Source organism: Leuciscus leuciscus (assembly GCF_965113295.1).
Source record: "Leuciscus leuciscus genome assembly, chromosome: 17".
Taxonomy (NCBI): Eukaryota; Metazoa; Chordata; class Actinopteri; order Cypriniformes; family Leuciscidae; genus Leuciscus; species Leuciscus leuciscus.
The window spans coordinates 29,257,923-29,279,156 of record NC_138741.1 but is presented as its reverse complement, the minus strand read 5'-3'; the positions used below and the strand labels follow the sequence as shown (position 1 = coordinate 29,279,156).

At 35.8% G+C, this 21,234-nt stretch overlaps 2 protein-coding genes across 9 annotated transcripts in view; one reads left to right on the top strand and one right to left on the bottom strand.

Moving 5' to 3' along the window:
- Positions 1-10,280, bottom strand: part of supt3h (SPT3 homolog, SAGA and STAGA complex component) — a 126,596-nt gene extending 116,316 nt beyond the window's left edge. The window contains exons 1-2 of one of the 3 annotated variants that reach the window (XM_082143573.1): positions 10,140-10,280; positions 2,984-3,093 (exon numbers count right to left, since the gene is read on the bottom strand). In XM_082143573.1, the coding sequence (XP_081999699.1) occupies positions 2,984-3,093; positions 10,140-10,166 (137 nt within the window). In that variant the 5' untranslated portion in view covers positions 10,167-10,280. Of the gene's footprint in view, positions 1-2,983; positions 3,094-7,995; positions 8,138-10,139 lie in introns of those variants that run through there. The other 2 variants (XM_082143574.1, XM_082143575.1) reach the window with 2 other exon arrangements.
- runx2a (RUNX family transcription factor 2a) overlaps positions 1-21,234 on the top strand; it is a gene marked incomplete at its 5' end in the record, with an annotated part of 69,660 nt that overhangs the window by 15,509 nt on the left and 32,917 nt on the right. For 4 of the 6 annotated variants that reach the window (XR_014199210.1, XR_014199211.1, XM_082143549.1 and 1 more), the window contains 3 exons: positions 10,159-10,422; positions 11,946-12,102; positions 18,687-18,791. Coding sequence is in view for 4 of the 6 variants with exons in the window: in XM_082143549.1 (XP_081999675.1) it covers positions 10,159-10,422; positions 11,946-12,102; positions 18,687-18,791 (526 nt within the window). Of the gene's footprint in view, positions 1-10,158; positions 10,423-11,945; positions 12,103-18,686; positions 18,792-21,234 lie in introns of those variants that run through there. The other 2 variants (XM_082143550.1, XM_082143548.1) reach the window with 2 other exon arrangements.

The window sequence follows — 21,234 nt, the reverse complement described above, 5'->3', positions numbered from 1 at the left end:
TTTACACATCGGTTTCAGATGCAAAAAAAAAAAAAAAAAGAAAAGCATGAGGCAAATGCATCGCTGACAACAATTGCACAGTGTGACACAGATGAATGCAACAGATTGTTAGACGCTGGAATAGAATATCTCCAAATCATCACTCAGTGCAAGCGCCTGCCAAAAGAGGGAGAAAATCTTTGCAATTGGAGGCCATTTAGTCTCCATCAAAAATGCCTTTGACTGCAAGCTATAATTAAATGTCTTTCAAAAAAAATATAAGACTGCAATCCGGAGCCCTTTATGGAGTCGCAGGGTCATATGATTTTCTTTTTTCAACAAAAGGAAATGTTCTAAAATGATATGACTGTGTGCAGTTTAAGACGTGAAGTGAGATTCAACAGGCACGGAGCATTTCGTATTTATGACTCGAAACAACAACGACTTATAATAAATAATCGGACCTGGAGAAAATCAACATGATGTTACTCATCACGGCAGATATAGGAGACGGGTATCATTTTAGGCTGCTGTACAGGCCAAACAAGCTATTAAAAACAATATACCCCACAGTAATATTTTTAATCTTGGCAGGGATGATTTCATTACACGAGAAAAGTTTGTGTAAGAAAAACAGTCAAAATGAAAAACGTCAAGAAATGTCAGGGTCATATTTCACTGTAAAATCCAAAGAAAAAAAATACTACTATATCTTGCATGCAGAAAATTAAGCTTGTTTTTTTGTTTTTTGCAATGTAATATTATTTTAATGACAATTATGCATATTCCGCAATAAAAAAAAATGCTGTTTTCTTTTTATTGTATAAACATTAAGTATACATAACTCTTTACTATTTTTGTACTGATTTTTATTTATGCTGATTTCTATTCATAAACACTTATTATAAATGTTAAATCAAATATAATATGTATTGTTATTTAATAATGTGGACTGCATTGCAAAGTTTATTACATTCTTATTACATAGTAATAACATTTTTGGATGAAAATGTGCTTAATTTTCAAAGAAAAACAAGTTAAAATAGTCTTTAAAATGCTTCATTTTATTTATGCAAAACATAACTTTACAAAAACCTTTGTCGACCAGCTATTGTCTCCAGTTTTGACTAAACAAAAAGGGGAGGTGCTTTTATGTTTCTCGACAAGCTGTTGTGTATTTCTCTGTCTGCCCTCAGAATCGTCGCCCCACACGAGGTAAACGCGCAGTAAAACAGTGGTGTTGTGATTTGCATGAGTTTGAAGGTCTCCTCAGGTGGGATTCAAAGCAGAACGACAGGATGAATTTCACTGTGGCTTTCCTAAAGAATATCTCTCACTAGGTCAAACCGCAAGCGCTCTGTTGGAGGGAAGTAAATGGATCGGCATGTAAATTTACTTTATGACTCCTTTCTGCTTTCGGTGAAGCAGTTTTGTAGGCCTGGACGCTTGCTTTATAGATTGAGCTAAATATTATTCATTCCAAGATCAACTACACTTAAGGTTTTTGACGGAAAAACAGGGTTTCTGACAAAAATACTGTCGTGTGCCGGAGTACATCCACAGAACCGCAAACACCGATGTGGTTTCCAATAAGAAAACCCCCCTTATTTCTGACAGATGAAATAATAAGCATTAATTGATACTTCGGTAGACCGTAAAGTGGTCTCGGTGATGGAAATCCAGACTGGCTCTTCTGAAGGCCGTGGCTTCCATCATTGGCGCTAGGGCCGTCATTAACGGTTATTTTGACGTTTAATCGAGTAATTGGATATTTTTTTGTGGTAATAAAAATAGACCTAAGTGAACAATAGCCTTTAAAATGACTTGGCAATAATAATTGGTTCAAATAAAGTATCAAAAGAAAGTAATTATATGGTTTTATTGAACAACACTGTTAAAATACATAATGTAATATCCATAATATAAACTATCAACTTATGTACAATCAACTATGCAGAGACTGAGTTTGTGTGCAGCAGCATTCACTGTGAATGAAGCTGCTCTGGGATGCTGGAAGAACGCATGTAAATAAAGCGCCACGCTTCACTCTGAATCCCACAGCGCATATATATTTATCGCAGCTTTTGTTATTTCACAACAGCACTCTGCTATATTATGATATTTAAATGGTTTTAATATATCGTGCAGTCTTAGAAAATGGTCTGATAATGCGGTTCATTGATTCTCGTCAGTGGAAAACACAAATTCCAGCATTTTGCCGGTTAATCGACACGGGTAAATTGCAATCGAGGATCTTTTAAAGACGAGCATTCAAATTGAATCGAGGATTCGTGACAGCCCTTATTGCAGCTTTATAAAATTAGCATGAGTATTGTATTAAAGTCGCCCTGTGGTGAAAATCAAGTTTTTAATGTAGTTCATAGACATGTGGTGTTTTTAATATGCTTTAAGACAAACCATGTGCAAATTCATAAGTCAACACCATTGCTGAGCATTTTCTCCTTAAAATTGCAGTGAACCAAAGACAGTCTCAAAAACACGGTTTGAAATCGCTGGTGTTTCTGACGTCACAAACGACCTTATCATGTAACCAATCATGTCAACGTGTGATCATCAATGAGCGAATCTGTGAGCTGGTGTGAGTGAGTGGAGGCGGGGCTAATTTGCATATTCATAGAACCGCGTATACTAAATGAGGCAAGGCTGTAGAGTTATATTCAAGCTATTTTAAGGCATGAAGTTTTTTTTTCAAGGAAAAATCTTTTAAATATGTCATTTTGGTGATCAAAGATGAGTTTTAAGGGAGACAATGATTGACTACAGGGGGACTTTAACCTATATGAAAAACCATGTACCAAGGTAGCAACCATATTCTTCTCTGAATTATCATGGAGTATCACGTAAATGACATATGAATATGTTAAACACTCATCACCATATCAGGGCATCATCATCAACGCAACTCCACAGTGCTTGTTGTAAGGGCTGGAACACATCAGAGTTTTCCGAATGATTTTAGACAGGAAAACTTTCATCCACTTACATCATGCTCTGGAGCTCAGGGATGAAGCTGGTGGCCTTTCCGGATCCGCGTCCGGCCCCGGTGCTGCTGCTGCTGCTGGCTGCCATGGGGCTCGCAGCACTGCTGCTCATCTGTAACACACACACACACACACACGCTTTACACAACGCCCACTCAAAGCCTGAGCAATTATAAAGCCACTTCACACGGAAAATGCTTCCTGATGCATCCACCGACAGGAGAGGAAACACGCCACATGTTCAGAGCAGGACACGTTCAACCGGAGTCAATGACAAACGGCACTCACAAAGAGATGTCAAAGAGACGGACGCAGGATGCTTTTTTTTAGCAAATGAGACTGAACTATTTTTAATGACCAGAGCAAGGCTGCTTAAACTTCTGTAGGCAATGAGAGCTGATAAATGATCTTCTAGTTCAAAGGGAACGGCAGACATGTTTAAAGTCTCTTTTTGTTCTAATGTTTACTAAACGTTTGATCTTGCCAGCATTACATGGCATGATAAAAAGTGCATATTTAATTCCATATAACATTTTAGTGTTGTGCTCGTTTGGCACTAAATCCCTGAAATCAAAATGAACCAACGACCTCTGCAAAAAGCATTTAAATTATACATATAGGGGAAAAAAACATTGATATAAAGTAGTGGTCAACCAATATGTATATTTAAAATGCTCATGCCATTTCTGTCTCTCTGTGCCTCTCTCTTGAAGTATTTATTAATTGCATGCCAAAAGTCTTATTAATTTGTTTGTTTGTTTTTAAATCTTAAAATCCTGACATCCTTAGGTTTAAATTTCATTTTGAATCAGAATAATTTCAAATGTGTATACCTTTTGTGAATTTACAGTATAAATTGTGTACATTTTACACATAATTCATAAAAAATTAATTATCCTAAATATATAAAATATTCAGTATTCATTGATTGAACAATTTACACATTAATACACACAAAAAATATTAAAATATAAATATCTAATAATTAAAATATATGATTTTAAAAATTTTCTGTATAAATTGAGTATTCAATTTATACTCAATTCACAAAAACGTTATACTAATTCTAATCATAATAATAATTTGAAAACGTAAAATGTGCACTAGCACTGATCAGGCTGTTTTTAGAAACTATGAGGCCTGGCTCATTAATCAGCTGATATATTTCCATAATGAGAATCTGCATTTTATATGGTTCATATATCGGTCTGTCACTCAAATATACTACACCTTTAAAGGAATAGTTCACTTCAAAATGAAAATGCTGTCATCACTTATTCACCCTCAAGTTGTTTCAAACCTTTATGAGTTTCTCTCTTCTGCTGAACACAAAAAAAGATATTTTGAAGAATGTCAGTAATCAGACAGTTAATGGACACCATTGACTTCCATGGTAGGAAAAAAATTACTATGGAAGTCAATGGTGTCCATTAACTGTCTGATTACTGACATTCTTCAAAATATCTTTTTTTGTGTTCAGCAGAAGGGAGAAACTCATAAAGGTTTGAAACAACTTGAGGGTGAGTAAATGATGACAGCATTTTCATTTTGAAGTGAACTATTCCTTTAACATCATGCTGGTTATGACTGCATCTGTCTGCCACTCTCCAGAAACAGAGTCAACATTACTATCAGACTCAGAACCTCATTATTTGCTAATGTATCTGAATTATCTGAGCACGTGCCGTCGAGCAGTTAACATTCATCACACAGCTACCTCCACAGTTTGCAGTTAGACTTCCTCTAATGCAAAGAAAACAAATTAACAGGATGCTGATACAACCCCAGAAATGGAGCTTGTCGAATTCAAATGCGCTCATTGTCGGCCTCGTCACGGCCCACCAGGATTATTTGAGCAAACCTTGGTCTGTTTGAACCTGAAGCTGAAACCACAGCCTTCCTACGGCATCAGACTATCAAATCTCACAAGCGGACGGCCCTTTTCTCACGTAGATGAGACGTATAATCCCTATTAATGCTGGTGTAGTCTGACAAACTTCATCAGTAAAGACATCATAATTACTTGCTCACCCTCATTAAAAAACAGTATGAAATTTAGGGTGTGTTCACATTTAGTTTGGTTCTTTTGGTCTGGACCAAAAAAGAAATAATACATTTAGTCCTGGTTCGATTAGCGTTCACACTGTCACTTTTAATACTGAAACTAAAGATACCAAAAAAAAATTGGGCTTTTATGATGTATATTTTGCCACGGAACTTTTTAAACATCCAAACCAATGCTGTGTGCTCGGATAAACGCGTTCAATGTGTGTGTGTATATATGATGGTAGCTATATGATAAACCGGACAACTTGTGAAGAACTTATAAAATGTGTAAAGGAGTAAAAACAGTAAAAGATGTTGCATGTTTCTGGTTCGTTTCCATGTTTTTGGTCCATGTTGCGTTCATATTTCAGTCGAACCGCACCAGAGTTTGTTTGATTTCCCTTGTTTGGTGCGCACCAGGGAATGGTGGCAGCGTTCACACTTATTCAAATGAATTGCACTAACAGAGCAATCGCACCAGAGTTCGTTTTAATCCAACAAAACATGCCAAGTGTGAACACACCATTAAAGTTGCCATGAAATTGACAACTGTTTTCTGTTTTTATATAGAATATTGGAGTATTTCTTAGACATGACATGGTTACGGTTCACCGGCACGAGGGCGGGAAAACCTGTCACTCATTTCACAAGAGATCGACCAATAGCAAACCACAACCATCCAATCAATACCCCATTGACAAAATCAAGTCCAGCCCTACATTTTTTCTTGTTCGAGAAGCGTATCACTCAGATGTGTCACTAGTTGTCAAAACGTTACTGAAATTTAAAATTTCAGTACCGACTTGGTACCGAAGTCTGTACTTTTGACAACACTATGCGTCACAATAGGGCAAAAAAGACTATCGCAACTTCCGTTTCATGCCGACTTTACGCCATTAATCACAGATAATCTGCAGCTCTCAAATCTAATTCATGCTCACATTCAATTACTGTAAATAAAAAAAGTGACAGCAGTTTCAATACAGAGAATGGAGAGTGAGATCATTTCAGAGCTATGACAAAGCACAGACAATCTTGTCACATGGCTTTTAAAGACTCAATATACAGCACAAATCACATGGACTAGCTTTAATCATTCTGGGGTTTGACAGCACACGTCCCGAATGGCTTCAAAGAGCACCCAGGATATTTTTCAAAATTTCTTATTTTCATGTTCCACAAGAATAACAACAGCATTTGGGTTTGGAACGACATGAAGGTGAACAAATAAAGGCAGAATTGTCATTTTTCAGCGACCTTCTCCTTTAATCAGAGCCAATATAAATCTTAATTCTGTCTCCGAGGGACATGAAACTAAATGTTCCTAAAGTGTCACCAAAGCAAACGCAGGGCCCTTTTCTTCAATAAACACATCGCGGCATAACATTTCCTTCTGTTTTCGCCCCCTCTGTTGGATGAAAGATAAAGCTTTTGCTTTGACTTGTGAAGGCAGATGGTCGCCATACTGGGCAAAATGAATTCAGATGTGGCAAATGAATCAAGATTACTTCAACATGCAAAAGGCTTTGAAAGAACAGAAAAGGGAGCCATTCTATTTATTGCATTTTTCCTCTATGTAATTAAATAGTCAGGACTTTTATGTAGCTTCCACGTCTTTTTTTTTGTGTTTGTTTTGTTTTTTTCTACAGACGCCTAGTTAATTTCCTCATTTAGTCGTGGGCGTTCGATTTGTGTTTTGGTCGATTTTGCCAAGAGCAGTAGTCCTACAGCGTGTAAAGACAAAAATACGGATGACTCTTGGTGACATAAAATGATTTTGAGGAAGGGCACTTTTACTACTACGGCTCTAAGAAAGCCCACAAATATCAGCATTCAAAGACCTCCAACATATTTATTTCTTCTTTATCCAAGACATCCCAATCCAACCTTCCGCCACATGCTGTTTCAATATATATTCAACTATATTTTTCATTAATTACAATTACCCCAACTCAGCTGTCTCATAAATTTTCAGACGATCAACATAACAGGGGGAAAATCAGAAACATATTTGGCGCTCGCAGTCACCGAAGAAGGAAATGTAACTTAATAGCGCGTCTTTCTCGAGGCCCTAATGAAGTGGCAAATGCGATTCAGAGCCATTGGATGTTTTATTTCCCTCCTACATCCTCGCCGGGCCGCCACACACAGTTCCCAGCGTCTCCACAAGACCTGCAATCATGCAAAATCCATTTCTCTCACACCGAAACGTGTAGATTAAAGGCTCATGGACGTGTACTTGGACAGGAAGGAGGAGGAGAAGAAACGAATCGCACGTTCAAATCTCCATCATCCGTGTGTGTGCAAGTTTCCACAGAGTCAGACTTCTTGTCGAGTGCTGACATCACTCTTCCTACGGTCTTTCAAACAGCCAAGGTTTTACAAACAATACACATGGGGGGAAAGTCAGGCTAGACACAAGAGTGAGGATGTGATTTTTTCCAGAATAAAACACAGAACTGACTGTGAAGGAAGAACAGAGTATGAAACCTCATAACCACAGGCTCACAGTCACAACTGGAGTCTGGAATAAGAAAACGGGATCAGCACTGGGATTTTTCAATCTAATTATGATTTTTGCATATATAATGTACATATTTAATTTGCATTCCGACATAAGAAAGCTCATTTTGGCTCAGTGTATTATGTAATGCTTGTGTATGACTTAAAGATGCTGAAATAACGTGACTTGTCAAAAAGCTATTTACTATAACTGTAACTATAACTAACAACTTTCACTAGATTTCATAGAATCCAAACAGTTAAAATTATATCAAATAAAATGCTTGTCAACATTATAAAGACATAATGAAGCTTGTAGAAGTGTTGTAACACACTTTGTGAACATACAGTGGAGTGAACTGAACCAACAGAACGTTTCGAGTCTCGTATCAATATCAGTTGACTTTCAGACTAAATAAATAACCGAATTTTAACCTTACACATTAAAGTAACTGATTATCTTTACCTTATGTATGTTAAGATCTATTCAATCCATCCACATGTGCTCTTTCAAACTGCAGGGCACTTGACTCTGATGTAAACACACTGTTCAGCGCGTGTCTATTTGACGTCAATCGGTCTGCCAGGGATTGTGGGTAATGTAGTGTTTAATGGTTATCTAACGCAATAGCCCGCAGTGGTAAGCGAAAACTGCTGTAGATCTGCATTTAATCTCGGCGCATAATAAAAGACGAATTTAAACGTTAAAGAGCTTTTCAGATTTATCCGGTTAAAAACCACAATAATAATAATAAAAGTATTATCAATAGGCTAATAATAATAAAATACAAATCAATAGCCTAAAAATTAACATAATATTTGCATAGCTACATTTCAACAAAGAATTATTAGAAAATAATTAGTATGATTAAAATTATGATTTTATACTTATTATTACCTTCGAATGTTATTCTTTGACCTTGTATCTAGTTCCTTGTATCTAGGCCTCCGCATTAAAATAGACTCATTATATATATATATATATATATATATATATATATATATATATATATATATATATATATATATATATATATATATACATATACATACATATACATATATATATATATATATATATATATATATATATATATATATATATACATATACATATATATATATATATATATATATATATATATATATATATATATATATGAGTCTATTTTAATTTCTATTTTATGAGTTCTATTTTATTTAAAAAAATAATTTGCCCGAAAATATGAACATAATATAGGCCTCCGCATTAAAATAGACTCATATATATATATATATATATATATATATATATATATATATATATATATATATATATATATATATATATATATATATATATATACATATATATATATATATATATATATATATATATATATATACATATACATATATATATACATATATATATACATATATAAATATATATACATATACATATACATATACATATATATATATATATATATATATATATATATATATATATATATATATATATATATATAGCCTACACTTCTTCAATGTTGTTGCCATGGCCTCTGTGCTGCTATTGTATAATATTAACTTTAGCTGGGCTCTTTATCTGTCTTTAGAAATAGGAAATGAGTCACTTCTCTTCTTTGCTTGTTTGCTTTCTGTCTGGTTTCAATGAGTTGTGTTTATGTCTCTTTATGAGCTCTTTATGTCTCACGTGAATGAACAGTGAAAGAAAACTTGCTGTTGCCATGAGAATTCACTGTTGAATATTTCACTGTTAGTTGCTTAATACAGGTCTTTCCTTACTTTTTTCTTTTATACAGGTCTTTACATTTCGAGATAAATCACAACTGTTCTGCAGTTTATTTATAACAACAGGGTCTCTATATAGTATTTTATGGATTGCTTTTTGGTAAAAGAGGAAAAAGAGCTCTAAAAAACTGATATCAAACCTTTGAATTGCTGATTTATTTTGATGCCGCGAAATGGTGCTTGGAGACATGACGTGCTCAAGACTCATCAGCATAATAATCCTCCTGCTTCTGCATATATATATAAACCACAAAAAACCTGAGCTCACCCAAGTCCCTGCCTCCTAAGACAAACCACACAACGAGACAAAAACACTGCGGCTTTGCAGCGCCTTCATCTTTCTAACCACAACCTTTGGAATCACCTTTTTAACCCTTCACAAAGACCGTGCATGGACCAAGAAAGGTCTTGGGGACTTTTGCAAAGCCGTAAACTTTCTTTTTACTACTTACATGGTGGCACGTTTTAAGAAGCGCGGTAAAGTGAACTCTCCGATCGAGCGCTGCGCGTAACGCGAAGTGACTCGCTCTTATTCCGGATTTTGAAGTTTATAACAGCAACGTTCAACATTGGAATCGCCTCGTAAATTATGTCTGCGTTTCTTCTGTGTGTAACCATGAGCTCGCGCGCGTTAATTTCAACGCGATTCACCTGTAGGAGCGCGTAAAGCTTGCGCGTAAAGCCTGAGAGGAACCGATCTCATCCAACTTTTTCGGTTTCTGGAAGGCGCGTTACTCAGCCTAACGGACTTTATATAGATCCTGGCTATTTGTGATCGAAAACACTGACTTTAGTGCTGGTTTGAAGTGTCCTTACCTTTGCTGACATTGTTGTGATGCGCATTCCGGTAGACCCGAACACCAGCCGCAGGTTCAGTCCGCCGTCCAGCAGCCTTCAGCCGGTGGCGGGGAAGATGAGCGATGTGCAGCAGGAGCCGAACGCGGCGGTGCCGAGACTCCGACAGCACGACAACCGAACCATGGTGGAAATCATCGCGGACCACCCCGCCGAGCTCGTGCGCACGGACAGCCCCAACTTTCTGTGCTCAGTGCTGCCGTCTCACTGGAGGTGCAACAAAACTCTCCCGGTGGCGTTTAAGGTCAGAAACACTTACGGATTTAATAGTGATTTACAAACATTAGTATTTAGGCTACATTAAACTACATTTATGCTTTTTTTTTTTTGTGTGTGCTTTTTTTTCTTTCTTCTAACTATTTAGATGCACATTAACTCGTGGTGTGTTTAGCATTTTAGACATGACCAGTAGATCTGTAGATCGTTTACATTCATAAATGAATATATTTATTAATTTAATTTATTAATTTAATTATTTAACCAGGCTGGTCTCGTTGAGATTTAAATCTCCTTTAGAGACCTGGCCAAGATCCAGACAATATTAAAATACATAACATTACATATAAAACACACTTAAAAATTTATAGGAAAGAAAAACGCAGCCATTTATAACAGTTACAATAAAATTATTCTATTTAAGTTCATTTTATGTAAATGTAAACTCACAGGTCTTGACGTTACATATACGGTTATACATACTTCATATCTAATCAAACTTTTATTTAAATGTAAATGAACTAAAAATCTGTGCAGCATTGTTGGGTTTTTCCTATTGTAATCCAGTTCTTTAAAGACTTATTGGTGGAAATGATTTATGATGTTTCTTTTCCACATCAACACATCATGTGATTTAATGTTAATAATAGTATGTAGTTGTTGTTGTTTTAATTATTGTTCGCGGTTATTTGCGGGTGATGTTTAAAATGAGAAATCCTGCCGTGCTGGAGAGAAGTGAAATCTGAGAGATCTGAAGCTATTCATAGATACAAACACATGCATGTTTAATCACGCGGCCTAAATTACACACAACTATTAATACTTTCACCAAAGATAGAGTATTTCATACAAATGCATCTAAAGTATCTGTGACACGGGATGATTTCAGAGTCATTGTGTTCTGTAAACCTTTGTTCATTTATATGAGCTTGTAGAACTGAACCAGCTGCTCCTGCTCACATTGAACAATAACATCAAAACATTCATCTGAATTAAATCATTTTTTACAGTTTGTTATTTTAGGGAAGAAAAGGTAAATTGAATAATTTTGGTGTAAATGTGTGTTTTTATTTATTTAATAGTGGACAATGGACTTACTTTTAAACAAAAGGGGAATATGTATATATATATATATATATATATATATATATATACAGACATTTATGTATTCAATATATATATTCAAATTTGCTTTAGACATTATGCTCATTGTTTATTGCTGAATCAATAGTAATGTTAAAGTTTTGGTGTAACTCATTTATACTGTGGACTCACTGATATCTCCTGATGTTTTCCAACCAGTTTAAGGTGATTTTTTTACATAGACAATTTGAAAGCTGACCTTAAAGGGCAATCTAGCTTTTGTCTAATGATACATTTGCATGTTTGAATTGATTTATTGTGTTATTATTGTGTTATACAACAGTTTAGTTTCAAAATGTCACCTATAATGTGGATCACGGGCCTGTTTTGATCAGGATTGAGACAGTATATGAATCAACAGTGGTGTAAACAGTGAATATGAGGGTAAATGTTGTGTTTTCTGCTCAGGTTGTTGCTCTGGGAGATGTTCCTGATGGGACCGTGGTGACAGTTATGGCAGGGAATGACGAGAACTACTCGGCAGAACTGCGAAACGCCTCAGCTGTCATGAAGAATCAGGTGGCGCGTTTCAACGACCTGAGATTTGTTGGCAGGAGTGGAAGAGGTTGGTACTTCCACTTTAATTTTATTTATTCTTCGCTGGCCGCTTCGTTTGCTTTGGCTGAATCATAAAAAGGGTCAGATCACGTAAGACATTCGTTTTCAATAAATGACATTTTGGAAATAAAAGTTTGGCACGCGGTGCACAATCCAAATTGACAGGAAAAGTCACGTTTTACCACAAATACCCAGATAAAACGGATTTATTGCTATTTAAGAGTGTATAGATGGCATCTGTGTAACTTGTAAAAAAAAAATTAAATATGATGCAAATCATACATAGCATATTTTACATAAACACAATAGGATGTCCAAGATTCCTAACTTACGGATAACACTGAAAAGAAAAGAACTGCAGAACTGGAACCGAATCACAGAGAGGCCTCAGCATTATTATTTTCCACGAGCGTCCAACTTTTTGAGTGCTTCCACGTTGAGAATAAAGAAAAAGGGTGTGCTCCCAAAAAAAATAACTGTCATTTAAGTGTTCCCGAAGCTTAAAACGTTTAAAAAAAACTTACTGCAGCATGTAACTGTTGCAAAGTAAAAATGGTATTTCCATTTAATATTTTTCTGTTACATCCACCCTACACACCCTACACCCCCCCCCCATCTTTAGCACATGAATGCGGGCTCAAAGTGCTCACAGACTGCTTATGTGTGGATGAATGCTGCTTTTGATATGCTTGCAATTATTGTCAAAGACAAAATCCTGCTCTTGTGATCCTGTCGGAAGAAGGCATTGAGAGCGCAGGGCTTTGAAGGGAACGGGACAGGAGATCACAGGAGCGCCCGTCTGCTGCTGGAGGCTGCGTATCCGAGGTCTAGACTTGCCCTACTAATCCACACGGGCACTTAAAGTGAAGCACGAACGTGTGCAGCAGGGAATCCCTCGCATGGCGCCCACAAACTACAGACTGAATCTGGATGAAAACAACTCCAGGTGTTTTGGGGAAGCGCCGCTCGACTTATTTGGGTTTTTTCAATGGCTGATGCCGAGATATATAGAGAGCGTAGGGTGTAGCCGATGGCTGATGTATGTTGTGATAAACTGATTTTGTCTGATATTTGGTTACTTTTGAGATTTAAAAGGATAGAAGTGGTTGCTCTGCCAGTGTCAATTCAAAAATCTAAAAAGAAATTATATAAACATGTATAAATATACAATATAGAATTATGAGTAAATAGTGTTAATTATGAAAAAAAATATATTTTTATTATATAATTAAAACAAATTTATATAAAAAAAATTATACACCATATTTGCTATCACTAAATTCTATTGTGCGCACACAGACACACACACACACACACACACACACGCATGAACGCACGCACGCACATACACACACACACAAAAACACAAACATATAGCCTATATATACATATATATATACATATATCTCACTGGGGCAGTACATTTTGAAAAAGTACTGCCCCAGTTACAGCTTTTGTACCTTTTTTTTATATAGACACACACACACACACACACACACACACACACACACACACACACACACATGTTAGTTCATGTCTGTAAGATTTAAAAAAATAATAATTCTGCTCACCAAGGCTGCATTTATTAGATAAAAAATACAGTAAAATCTGTAATATTGTGAAATGTCATTGCAATTTTAGTGCACTATGTCTTTTCTATGTCAATATATTTTATAAGTGCAATTTATTCCTGTGACGCAAAGCTGAATTTTCAGCATCATTTCTCAAGTCTTCAGTGTCACATGATCCTTCAGAAATCATTCTAAAATGATGATTTGCTGCTCTAGAAACATTTATTATTATTATTATCAATGTTGAAAACAGTTGTGCTGCTTGATATTTTTGTGGAATCTGTGATATATATTAAAAAAAATTCAGGATTATTTGATGAACAGATAGTTGAAAAGAAGTATTTTCTACTGTCACTTTAGATCAATTGAGTGCATCCTTTCTAAATAGAAGAATTTCTTTTAATAAGTCTTACTGTATGAATCGGACATTAAAAAAGGACAAACTTACTTTGCAAAACACATGCACAAAATATTTGAATATTATCCAATGCAAGGCTGTTTGTAGATTCTGGAAGTGACACAAATGGGATGACTGAAGATGGATAATGCTTGTGTTAATCGGCCAAATATCAAAGGCAATAATCGATTGCTACTCTTTATGTCTGTGGTGGTTAAGTCAGTGGCATTTGCGTGTGTGTTGAAGACACCAGATCGACCCACAATCAGTCCAAGAGGACAGTAGTTTGTGGAGCATTCGGCTGGTCACTGAATGTGCTCGCACACCCCCCCCCCCCCCCAACACGCCATGGGTGCGCATCCGTGTTATCTCCTCACAGCTGTCACAGTGAACAGGGCTTGGCCCGCATGGAGACCCACACCTTCACAGGCTAGAGTTTCCTCTATCTATGACACGGGATCTGGAAGAGGAAGTCAGGGAGGAGATAGCACGGCATAAGGAAATTAAATATGGAAAACGATACGATGCACTGTGTGGAAGATTAAAATAACATCGACCGCAATCAAACAAATGACACCAGAAAAATAGCGCTCCTTGAATTACCGTAAGCAACGCCGTTTCCTGAGACGAGACATAATGTGTTTAACATTTCATTTACGCAGGAACACATTTCTGTTTTCAGAAGCGCTGTGCCCTTATTTATGAATGGATTTGGCCATGCTGGGTTGGTTAGGTCAGGGCGGGATGTTTGTTGTTGATCAGGAGTTATGCATTTCACATGTCTCTTTCTGTTTAGGAAATCATTTGGAACAGAAAAACACTGCTGGATAAGCCATGCTTTTAGGATATTTTTAGTAGCTGGACACCAAGCGTTGGATGGATGGCAGATGCCAGGGTTGGTGGAGCGGTTAGACGCTGGGCTGGGCCGTGGTGTGTGTTGGGTATCAGCTCGCTGGGAAGGGCTCGGGTGGGTCCAAGAACGTGCTTTTGGGGGCGTATGGACAGATTCCTGTGTGGGATAAGTAATTACATTAGCAAGACTTATTGCGTAACATGTACAATAATGTTGGTAAATCAAAAATCTGGCAGTCCTAAAAACTGCTTTTTACAATAACATATGTTTTACTCTTTCTAATTAATGGTAGAAAGTGTAAATACTTTAACAATACATGTTGCAATTCCAGAAAATGCATGATGAATTGAAATGTTGCAATTCTAAAAAAAAAATGCATGCATGAGTGTTTATTCTATGAAATATATTGTTGAATGAGATATATGTTCACTTAATATTTGAAAACGGGACTATTTTCATTTTATGAAGAAAATTTGCCTCACCTCTACAATGTTTGCATGATGTGGATGGTTGCCAGGGTGTTGCTATGCAGTTGCTAAGGTGTTCTGAGTGGTTGCTAGGTGGTTGCTAACTGGTCCTACACAAAAGCGTGTTATACTTGGAGTTGGAGTATTACAAGAAAATTATATTTCAGTCTTTCTATTTCAAATTGTAATGTTTAATTCTACTTGAAGTTTCTTGGTAATTATTTGTGCAATTTACTAGCCATTTCGGAGTGAAAATAGGGTAACACTTTTTTTCGATGGTCCACTTTAGACATTCTACTAACTATTAGTAACTTTCCAACTACATGTCAAATAACTCTCATTAGAGTATTAGTAGACTGTCAGCTTAATATCTGCTAACACTTTATTTTGATGCTCCCTCAACAGATATTCTGTTTAATATAAGTAACTTTACAACTACATGTCAACTTATTCTACTAACTCAAACCTACTAAGCCTAACAGTCCACTAACAGTCTAATGAGAGTTAGTTAACGTGCAATTACAAAGTTACTTATAGTTAGTAGAATGTCTAAAGTGGACCATCGAAATAAAGTATAACTGAAAATTGTTTCAAGTAAAACCAATATTTTCAGTGTATGAGCTATATTAAAGCTTCATACAGTTTTTTTCTGTAGTGTTACAATGTTTTACAGTTAAAATTAATAAAAAAAAAATTTTTTTTTTTTTTTTTACAGTGATGAAGCTGAATCAAAACAACAGGCTTGGTGACCTTAGATTATTTGTTTGAAAGCTCTTCCCATTCCAAGAGTTTGTCAATTTAACATAGTTTAGAGGACATGCTGTCTGATGCACGAGGTACATAAGAAGTGTAGCTGCCTGTTGTATTGTGTCAGTGCCTTTCCACCCACTTCTTCCTGTCTTACTTGCAGATTGCATCTCTGAGAATGTGTCATGCTTGACTTCACAGCATGCTTCACACATTACACATTACTGCTGAGTCTGCCTCATTAGAAGAATCTTAGCATTTCCTGTGCTCTACCGACAGAAAGGTTCACCTCTATAGCACGTCTTTTTGCCGAAGTTAATTGGAAGTAAGAGCTCACACATTTATGAACGTTTAATCTGAAAAAAGAGAGAAGTTGCTCAGTAAAAGGTCACGTAAGATGAAAGATCAGTGACCGCAGGATCCCACCTTGACACCCAACCCTTGTTTTGAATCACACATAAAATAATTATTACTAATAACAGCACTGCAGCAGAAGTTTATCCGTGGCTGCATTTCAAAAAGGATAATCCAAATGCCACTGCATGAGACCATGCTTGCGAATGTTAGCAAGCTTCTGTATTTTTATTTTTTATTTTTTTTGCAACAGTTGAGGTCTAAAAGTAAAAATACTAGACATTTTCTTCATTAAGAAATCCTGGAACTATTCTGTAAATTGTCATATTATATTTAATTTAAATATTTAAAAAAAAATTATTTTAATTTAAATAGTTATATAATATATATATATATATATATATATATATATATATATATATATATATATATATATATATATATAAAATATATATATATATATATATATAATTATTTAAATATAGAAAAATAATAAAAATATTCAATTGATAATAGTAATAAATATTTATTAATCTAATATGCACCAAATTAAATATTAATATATTTGCATATTGATAAAATATTTATTTAAAAAAACTAAGAATATATATTTAATAATTTAAAATATATAATCATTTTCTGATTATCATATGCTTTTATATTTATATAATATCATTAAGCAGTTATATTAATGAAATCCAGGATCTTTTTCTTTGGGGTGCTAAAAAAAAAATTAAGTGCATCAATAACTTTAATACCCTGCATTTATTGCATTGTACTTATTTAATTTTCCATTTTACCTTAAATTATATATTTACAAGGTCACATTGTAAAAGTGTGCCCAGTTATTAAGCTCTGTATGGGGGAGACCTCATCAATCATAATGATGAGATAACAGATAATGATGAGCGAGCGAAATGAAGGAACGTGCTTGTGCTTTTGGTTTTTAAAAATGCGAACAAAATTGAAAAGAGTTTTTTTTTTACTTTTTTGACATAGAGCGAGAAACCGAAAAAGCAGACGATGCGCAAAAGAATAAATTAGCCAGTATGCTAAGATCGAAAACAACATTTGCTCTTTTTCATCACCACTAGGCTAGGGCGAACAAAGTACAAGAATTAAAATTAAAATCTGTATTATTTGACGTTTAAAACTTGAGTGAATCTTCAAAAAGATAGAAACTCACTAATAGCAGATTACAAGAGGACAACACATCTTCTGAGCTATTCTGAGATGTGTATTTTTCCTCATATTTAATAGTGCACCATTATGATCACTGTTGCTCAATATGATCACCATTCGCTAATACTTGAGCATACAACTGACTCCTCCCCAAACTTTATTTGTTTTTTAGATTCTTAATATTGCTTAGGTTTTAATTATTATTCTTTTTTTAATGAAAGGGTATCACTTTATTTTGATGGTCTCTTTTGTAACTTTGCAACAACATGTCAAATAATTAATATTAGAGTATTAAGACTGTATGCTTAATACCTGCTATCTCTTCATTGTGATGCTCCTCCAAGAGACATTCTACTTACTTTAAGTAACTTTGCAAGTACATGTCAACTTATTCTAACCCTAACCCTAACCTACCATTCTACAAATACTCTTTCTACTGTTACATTTCCGATGGGTCTATAGCCCCAGCAAGCCCAACAAGCCCTATATGAGTGTTTATTCTATGAAATATACTGTTTAATGAGTTATTTGTTCACTTAATATTCGAAAATTTGACTATTTTCATTTTATAAAGAACATTTGCATAACCTCTACAATGTTTGCATGATGTGGATGGTTGCCAGGGTGTTGCTATGCAGTTGCTAAGGTGTTCTGAGTGGTTGGTGGTTGCTTGCTGGTCCTACTCAACCAGTAACAGTAATGACAGAGGCCTAGCACAGTCATTCCACTTGCATGTACTGTACATAATATAAAACCTAATATGGCCTGTTTTATGCATTTCTGATTTGTCATGTCCAACAACTGAATATTACAAATTCAAATCTCAGCAAGGCTCACTCTCCAAACCAATTCCATTATTGTCCGTTGCGCCCAGGCCTTTTCAATGGCTCGAGTTCCTCGCAGTTAAAATCCCACAGTCATCACCGTGACGAGCAGAGAAATGCAAATGACCGCTGCGCAATGAATGCGACACATTGTCCGGCGGATTAATCGGGTTTGAACCTTTTTTGTGTTTTGCAGGAAAGAGCTTCACGCTGACAATCACAGTATTCACGAACCCACCGCAAGTGGCGACTTACCATCGAGCCATAAAGGTCACAGTGGACGGACCGCGGGAGCCGCGAAGTGAGTACCAAATATCACACGTCATGTGATCAGCACGTGCAAAGAGCGCCCGAATCCAGAGATGAATGATTTTGTGCAGCATCGTGGCATAACGCCCAGCCAGTGGGACGAGACGTGTGGCCCGATGCATGAATTGATGCATAGATTGTGTTACGGTACTGTTTTAAAAAATGGATTCAGCACGCCTCAATGCACAAAGACGGCCTTTGAGGAGCTGCAGGCCCGATCAGCGAGAGGCAAATACAAACACGTGCTGTCAAGGCCGCTTGACTTGTGAAAATGTTTACTGTATTGCCCTCTTGTGCCTGTCCATCAACGTGCTCTTAAGAGCGAGCCGCTTGACCTTTGACCTGTGCTCTGGCTCTGTTCTGAATGGAATAATAGTGCACTGCATAATGTGCAGTGTACAATCTGCTTTTTCACAATTTTCACTCAGAAATTGCTATTGAAATGGCAAGCAACACGTTGATTTAAAACGGGACATTTTTAACCAGCAAACCTTTAATAGGATTTTCTTATCTTTTTTTATTAGAAAAAATCATTTTTTACAGCCATGTTCCGAATTTAGCATAATCATGTGAGGTAAAATACCGTTTAAAATGTTTGTCATTCAATTTACATGCAATTTTTTGATAATAAAATGCAATATACTAAGGAAGCACTCATCTGCCTTCAAGTAAATATACTAAAGAAAATTGTGAAATAGTTTACAATATGAAGTTAAATTGTGAGATATGGTCACAATTACACACGTATATGTGTGTGTATAGATATATATATATATATATATATAGAGAGAGAGAGAGAGAGAGAGAGATTGGCTTTCATAGTAGCCTACACAGTATTTACTGCATAGTATTCAGCATGCAGTAAGCAAATATTCCGTTCCCAAAACAGCCGATGTAAAATCGAGCACATTGCATTGTGGGATACAAGGTGTGCTCAAATTTTGGCAAATGTAGTATGTCATGCTGGAATTGAAGACATGCAGAATTCACACTCATTAAAGGAATAGTTCTTCCAAAATTATCCCATTATTTACTCTGCCTCAAGCCATCCTAAGTGTATATGACTTTCTTCTTTCAGCCAAACACAATCAGAGTTATATTAAAAAATATCCTGGCTCTTCCAAGCTTTATAATGGGAGTGAGTGCCCGAGTTTGTGAAGCTCCATCCATCCATCCATCATAAAAGTAATCCAAATGACAATGGGTTAATAAATGCCTTCTGAAGTGAAGCGATGGGTTTTTGTAAGAAAAATATCCATATTTAAAACTTTATAAGTGGAGTTCTGGCAGATGAGTGACCTTCCAGGATATGATTTAATATAACTCCACTTGTGTTCGGCTGAAAGAAAAAAGTCATATACACCTAGGATGGCTTAAGGGTGAGTAAATTATGGGATCTTTTTTTTTTTTTTTTTTTTTGGGTGAACTATCCCTTTAAGAATAATATACTAGTATACTATTCTGAACAGAGCCGTGCACATAGTTTTGAATATGAAGCATTGAAAGAATAATCTATCCTTTTGTTGGGTTACAAAAGAAGGTCAGGATGTATTTCCAGAAAAGAAAAAAACAAAATCCATTTTATCCATCAATATTGGGTCATTACGGGATCAGCTAGATTTATAGGAAGTATTGTGACATTTCTCAGACAGAAAATAAACTTTGATGCTTTGTTTTACCGATACACTGAACAGATACTTGTCACGGAAAAGAGAAACAGCCCATGTTCTCTCTCTCAGAGGAACCTGATCTGGCAAAAAGCTCCAGTTATGCTTCAATTATGAAAAAGCCACTTCATCGGAGTTGATGTCTGAACTTGTGAGTTGTGTGCAGTCCTCGCCGTTCTCGTGCCTAAACTTCTCAGTTGCTCTCACTACCTGAAAAAAGCCAACTTTTAGAAGACGCTGCCAAATTTCATTTTTCACACTGAGCCCCAGGACCCGTAAACACACACAAGCTGTCATGAATTACTTTCATGTGGCAGAGAATGGTACCAGGAACACACAGTGCTTGACTTTCTTCAGTACATGTTTATATTAAAGTCGGCTGCAGTCTGACATTACGGCCAAAGTTCTTCGCAATAATCGAATAAAAGTAGATCGGATTCTGTCAACCGTTAACGGTGACTGGCAGATGTTTCTTACGCTTACGTTTTATGCAAACTTTTTCCGTTTTCGGTCGTGAAATTACTCAAGGCGTTCATGACGTGACAGCAAGCTCTCAATGTGCTGTTACTATACGTTTCTAAATGATTGTACAAAAAATCCCTTTAACTTTCAAAGAGGGAGCTGAGATATTTAAAGACCAGAATATCATAAAAACTGATTTGGATTAGTAAGAAACCACAGAGCAATCTGTTAATGAAGTGCAACAGTGCCCATCCGAAAGTGGGTTTTTAATTTATTTATTTTCTCAACTGGGATTTAAAAAAAAAG